Below are 6821 nucleotides of genomic sequence, written 5' to 3' on the forward strand. Positions count from 1 at the left end.
AGCCCCCGCTCTCGGCCGAGGACCCGACCCCGGGGAGGGCGCGCTCCCAAAGTTGGCGGCGGCGGCGGCGGCGGCGGCGGCGGCGGCGGCGGCGGCGGAGGTGCCCGCGCGCCCGGCTCTGCAGCCTCGGCCCCGCCGGGAAGTTGCTGGCCCGGCTCGGTCGCGGCGGCCCGGGCGGATTTCATGGCCCGCGGCGAACAGGGGCCCGGAGCCGGCGTGGGTGAGCCCCAGCGTGCCCCCGAGCGCGCCCCCTCCCGCACCCTCTCCCGCACCCTCTCCCGCGCGGACCCCGAGCGCGCCCCGGAGCGCGGCCCCTCCCCCGAGGACCCCGAGCGCGCCCCTTCCCGCGCGGAGCCCCAGCGGGACCCCTCCTGCGCCCCCTTCCGCGGGGACCCCGAGCGCGCTCCGGAGCGCGCCCCCTCCCGCACCCTCTTCCGCGCGGACCCCGAGTGCGCCCCCGAACGCGCGCCCTCCCCCGGGGACCCTGAGCGTTCCCCCGAGCGCGCCCCCTCCGGTGGGGACCCCGAGTGCGCCCCCGAGCGCGCCCCCTCCCGCACCCTCTCCCGCGCGGACCCCGAGCGCGCCCCGGAGCGCGCCCCTTCCCGCGGGGAGCCCCAGCGGGACCCGTCCTGCGCCCCCTTCCGCGGGGACCCCGGGCGCGCCCCGGAGCGCGCCCCTTCCCGCGGGGACCCCTCCCGCGCCCCCTCCGGCGGGGACCCAGGCGCCGGCCCCCTCGCGCCCCCCCGCGCTCCCTGGTCCCCGATGCTCGGGGCGGCCCCCGCCGCCGCCGCCGCCGCCGCCGCCCCCCGCCCCCGGGCCCCGGCCGGAGCAGCCGCGTGAGTCCCGGCGGCGAGCATGAGCGCCGAGGCGCAGTGGCCGCCGCTCCCCAACGGGACGGCCGCGTTCCCGGGCGGCCAGGGCGGGCCCTGGGGCAACAGCACGGCCTCCGCCCCGTTCACCTGCTCGCTCACCAAGACGGGCTTCCAGTTCTACTACCTGCCGGCCGTGTACATCCTGGTGTTCGTCACCGGCTTCCTGGGCAACAGCGTGGCCATCTGGATGTTCGCGCGCCACATGAGGCCGTGGAGCGGCATCTCCGTGTACATGTTCAACCTGGCCCTGGCCGACTTCCTGTACGTGCTGACCCTGCCCGCGCTCATCTTCTACTACTTCAACAAGACCGACTGGACGCTGGGCGACGCCATGTGCAAGCTGCAGCGCTTCATCTTCCACGCCAACCTGTACGGCAGCATCCTGTTCCTGACGTGCATCAGCGCGCACCGCTACAGCGGCGTGGTGTACCCGCTGCGCTCGCTCGGCCGCCTGCAGAAGCGCACCGCCGTGCACGTGAGCCTGCTCGTGTGGCTCGTCGTGGCGCTGGCCATCTCGCCCATCCTCTTCTACTCGGGCACCCAGGTCCGCAGGAACGGGACCGTCACCTGCTACGACAGCACCTCGGACGAGTACCTGCGCAGCTACTTCGTCTATAGCATGTGCACCACCGTGGCCATGTTCTGCGTGCCCCTCGTGCTCATCCTGGGCTGCTACGGCCTCATCGTCAGGGCCCTGATCTACAAGGACCTGGACGACTCGCCGCTGCGGCGGAAGTCCATCTACCTGGTGATCATCGTCCTGACGGTCTTCGCCGTCTCCTACATCCCCTTCCACGTGATGAAGACCATGAACCTGAGGGCCCGGCTGGATTTCCAGACCCCGGACATGTGCGCTTTCAACGACCGGGTTTATGCCACCTACCAGGTGACCCGAGGGCTCGCGAGTCTCAACAGCTGCGTGGACCCCATCCTCTATTTCCTGGCGGGAGACACTTTCAGGAGGCGGCTCTCCAGAGCCACCCGGAAGGCCTCCCGGAGGAGTGAGGCAAACCTGCAATCCAAGAGCGAGGACATGACCCTCAACATTTTATCCGAGTTCAAGCAGAATGGAGACACGAGCCTGTGAAGAGGCGGGAACCACCGAGCACCCCCCCCCCTCTTGTGACACGGTAGGATGCTTAGTTAAAATAGAGTCAAGCGTTTCCCTCCCCCCCCCTCTAAGTTTCTAGTGAGCCTAGAACAAAGTAGAAGTAGTGAAGTAGAAGAAGTAGAAGAAGAATTTAGTGAAGTAGAGAAGTAGTAGTGAAGTAGAAGTAGTGAAGAACAAAGTAGTAGTGAAGTAGAAATAGAAGAAGTAGAGAAGTAGAGAAGTAGTGAAGTCAAAGTAGAAGTAGTGAAGTCAAAGTAGTAGTGAAGTGAAGAACAAAGTAGAAGTAGTAGTTTTTTTTTTTTTTTTAAAAAAAAAAAGAAAGCGGAAACACCCGTCCCCACACTTAGCGTCTTTGGGTCCCCTTTCAGGCCTCCCTTTCTAACTAGACGTGTGTAAATCGAATTATGCCGACTTAGTTAAATGTGTGCTTTCTCATCTGCCTTTAGAATTGAAAGTGCGCTTGAGTCCTAGAGCTGTCCTGATATTAGTTTCTAATTAACTGTGCTGCTAATCATTTCTCCAGCGGAACTCGATTCACTCAACCTCAGCTGAAGAGGCCTCAGCTGGGTGTCTCTTTTGGGCCTGGAGCCGTAGGGGGTGACTGGCTGAGTTCCTTTGGAGAATCCAACAGAAAGGTCAAGGAATTTAAAAACCTGAAACCTGATTGTTTCTCAGTGTAACTTCTAGAAAAGTGCTGCCAGGTGCCAGGTGCTTGGTGGTGGAAGTCTGCATGTTTTATCATACAGGCAAATTGCATTTGGAATAATCAAAGTTCATGTACTTTCTTTGTAAACACTGTGAACTCTTAGACTTTCCGTGATAAAGACCGTTTACTTGCACCGTGGCCCTACACTGCCTGAGGAGTTTGTGTGCCAGCACGAAGGCTTAGAGCTGTAAAAACAATGTAAAAAAAAAAAATCACAGATCTGCTGCAGACCAGGGTTGAAGACTGTTGGACAAGAAGATATTATCATCAGAGGGAGAATGACAGTCATTCACCATGTGGGCTGCAACTATATTTTCAAGTGTATGAGGCAAATAGGAGTGGGGAAGAGATGAAGGGGTTTGGTTTGGTTTGTTTAGAGGAGACCATGTTCGAATAAGGACTTCAGTTTAAACCAAAAGGGTGTAAAGGTTCTCTTGTACCTCTTCTGAATGTTGGAAAAAGTCAAGTGCAATATGTAAAAAGGAAAAAAAAAAGGCAGCAGCAGTCTTTGTACAGATTATCTTGGTAGAATGAAAAGCTAAAATCCTTTAAATGTGAAGATAAAAGATCCATTAAAGGAAAAAAGCTACGAATATATGGGAGAGAGAAACACAGAGAATTAAACATATGTGGTATGTAAGATGCCACAGCACTGAAAAGTTGTGGAGACAACAAAGCCAACTGCTGGTAGTTTAAGAGAAGACTGGTGGTCAGTGGTTCTCCACCCCCACCCCCACCCCCGCCCCGGCCAGGCAGTAATGAAAACTCAGCAAAACACTTCAGTAATTTTAATAACAGTTTTCAATGAATATTGAATTTCAATGCTTAAATACTGAATACTGCATTTCTAGCTATTGAAATGGTCAAACTCTGTACGGTGTAGGCTAATGAGGTGAGGTGACGTGATTTTTTAACTCCAATATATCCAATATCAAAGGAGTTTTTGTCAAAACTAACCTCAACAAAGCCGGCATGAGAGTTCGCAACCGATGGTGGAAACCCTTGTTGGAAAGCGCTTTGTAAGTGAAGCGAGGTGGGGGCCGTCTTGAGGCAAGAACCTGTGGGACACGGTGACAGGAGGGTCAGATCTGGAAGGCAGTGCCTGTGGTACCTGCATGGCCTGTGGATCTGTGAGACCTTCAGTTCCTAGATTCATCCAGGCTTTGTTCACGGAGGTCAATGAAGAAAAGCAGTGTCGAGCCTTACTAAAATGTGATTTTTAAAAAATATGTTGAGGTTAACGCACAGAATCATAGAAAAGAAATTAGATGTCTTACCGACACCACCTGGTTTTGAGGAAAGAGACTAGTTAAGGTTCTCATTTGGGGTAGGGTCCTCTCCAGCATTCCTTGTCTGGGTAAAATCCTAAAAGAGAACGTATAAAACCTGTCATGACTGATCCCTGGCAAACATCACGCTCAGGGACACAAGATTAATAGCACTGCATTACCCAAGGTGGAGATTTCAAAGCCTGTAGCATCCTTGAACTCATGAGCTAACAGTATACATTTCTGAAATATTTCCTCACCATTCACTTTAGTTTTCTTCCCTTTAGGTCTCAGGATGCCAGCCTGGTTTACAATACACGTTACATCCATTGTTTCAGCTCCCAGAGAACTTTCTTTTGGACTGTGGATCCAGTGAGGTGGACAATGCCTACAACAAATTCCCTTTTACTTCTTGGCATGTTTTGTTTTGTTTTGTTTTGTTTTTTTGGCTTTTTTCCAGGGCTTCTAGTGGACAATGACAACACGTGAATACATGCCAAACAGTAACACGAACGATCTTGCCCAACCCCTTTCTAGCACCGAGAGGTCTCTGGGAAGAGTCTGTGCTAATGGTAAAGACATACAGAGGGTCAAGACGAAGCAGTGATCTGTTGGCTGGGAATTTGATGACGTAAGTGGGTATTTTAATAGTAAAGGCAAAATCTGTTGGCATTTTGATGAAAGAACTGCTGATACTATAGAACTTACCAGTTAACTCAGTTTTACACTACAAAATGATTTTAATGCCAAGTTCAAGGGATTTTTGGCTCACCGATTGACATCTCTGACTCTTTTCCATTTGCATTTAAATGATAAAACACAAATCAAGAAGAGATACAGCAGAGAGTAGGATGCAGTGTTAAAAGCATGACATTGCCACTTGGCCAACTGTAGGACTCTTCACCCTTTCGATACCACTTCTCCGTGGATTAGAAAACTTAGAGGACATCCATCTGTTGGGACCCCAGGGGACGTGCTAGAGCGTTATAATTATAGGCAGCCAGAGGTGCATGAAATCCAAGACTCTCCAGTTCCAGGCCTTGGCTAAAAATGCTCACAGAGCTCACCAATTATGACGTGTACCTGTGACCTAGGAGTTTTATCAATCTACTCGGACAGGACAGTAAGCTGCCTTCGGATGCAAGAGATATCTGTGCCTATAGCAGCTGGGACTGGACTAGGGAAAATCAAGATGTGTAAGTAGTCACAGATCTACTGAAGCTTTAACTTAGCTGGTCAAATTGTACCTAATGTAATAGTATTTATTGTTGAAGCTCACAATCCTTCAGTTGTACAGCTTGAAAAGCTCTCTTGAAAGATCAACTATGCGGATGTCGATTATATTTATTAAAGTGTACGATAAGTCACACTAGTGTATTTTATGTAACGTGCTGCATAGAGAAAACGAGTTACTATAAACTGTGCTTTTCAAATACCAGTATCTTGAAATGTTTGTCGTGAGATGTTTTTGATCTAAAATATGAATGGATGGATATCTTGTGATACAAGAGGTTAATTTTCCCTAGAAGTGCTTGTGCATGTTTGCCTTTTTGCTTAGAATTCTCTATACAGACCCACCCCGGTGTCCAACTTGTATAAGCTCAATAATAAATACAAAATATCTCTGCCAGACTAGGCCTGTATTGTCTATATTTTATATGACAGAGACAGGTTTATATTGTCTTTTCAAGACCTTTAGAATCGTACCCCCAAATATGGTTGAAGCTGCCAATTCTAGTGCAAAAAAGTTGTCCTAAATTCCAAGTAGATCTCTTACATTTTTAGAAGCCCGGAGGAATGGGCGTTAGAGATAGATTAGACTTTAAGGAAAAACTGGGGAGAGAGGGGGAGAGAAAGAGGCAGGCAGCTGTTGCGATCCCTTACTGTCCTCAGTTCTGCTTACTTTTTTGTTGTTTCTTCTTAAGGTGAAAGAGTATAATCTTGAGTTCTTTCACATAGTTTCTAAGTAACACACTACCAGCAAGTTGAACACTGCTTTTTAATGTATTTGTTGTTCAGTTGGTAACTTTAACTCAAGTTTTATAGTGACAACTGTGTATGATTTGGCTGCTGCAGTCTTGCAATTTTTTATTATGTTGTACATCGTATCCTACACAGTACAAATTAACATGAAGGGGAATATATGTTACTGCATCAAAATTTGTGACTTTGAATTCTAGTCTGTCTAGTGTTTTTGCAAAAATGTTTATTTTTATATTATCTGTGATTTTAATATGGTTGAACTAGATTTCTTTGTGATTAACAGTTTCACTGAATGAGCAGTATGGAAACAGTGTTACTTGACATTTTGAGCCTTCTCAGGTTTATCTAAATCAACGGTAGCTTAACAAATTCCAGACTTACTGTACGTAATCGTGTTTTTGATAAGAGGAATGTATGTATATTTTTTCTAAGTTTGCATGCAGGCAGTGTACAATATTGTGTGTTTGTGTATGTGTGTGTCTAAGGCATGCGGCCACCTTACTATCTGCTATTTATAATAGGAGAGCTTTGGTGTGATCATGATCATCAAAATTGTACCTATTATAGACAGTTAAAACTGAAAAAGTCTCAATAAAACTGTAACATGTGATCTGATGGTTTCTATGTTATTATAGTGTTAATACTCCTAAGTTTCTCCAAATTTTGACACCTACTATTGTGGCTGGCATCGTGTGTATTTCTTAAGGTGTGGCCTAGACCGTAAGAAGGGAAGTGTTAATTTATAAGCTTATCATTATTTGAAGAAACACAGAATCAATATGTATTTTCATACTGGAGTTTAAATGTGAGCTATAATCTTTTCTCCTCTAATTTTTATCCAGGGTGGCAATTATCCTAATAATAATCCTTTGTGGTTTCTG

At 49.1% G+C, this 6821-nt stretch overlaps 1 protein-coding gene across 1 annotated transcript; it reads left to right on the forward strand.

The window, feature by feature from the left end:
- The first annotated feature begins 756 nt into the window (after positions 1-756).
- Positions 757-6550, forward strand: P2RY1 (purinergic receptor P2Y1). The gene is made up of 2 exons (XM_055321738.1): positions 757-2002; positions 4245-6550. Exon 1 carries the CDS (start codon positions 856-858, stop codon positions 1957-1959), a length of 1104 nt encoding a protein of 367 aa, XP_055177713.1. The 5' UTR covers positions 757-855; the 3' UTR covers positions 1960-2002; positions 4245-6550.
- The last annotated feature ends 271 nt before the right edge of the window (positions 6551-6821 follow it).

Source organism: Nyctereutes procyonoides, unplaced genomic scaffold, assembly GCF_905146905.1.
Source record: "Nyctereutes procyonoides isolate TBG_1078 unplaced genomic scaffold, NYPRO_anot_genome, whole genome shotgun sequence".
Taxonomy (NCBI): Eukaryota; Metazoa; Chordata; class Mammalia; order Carnivora; family Canidae; genus Nyctereutes; species Nyctereutes procyonoides.

What these genes read in the sequence shown, in the direction of transcription:
- P2RY1 (XM_055321738.1), top strand. Translation starts at nt 856, where the DNA reads ATGAGCGCCGAGGCGCAGTGGCCGCCGCTCCCCAACGGGACGGCCGCG.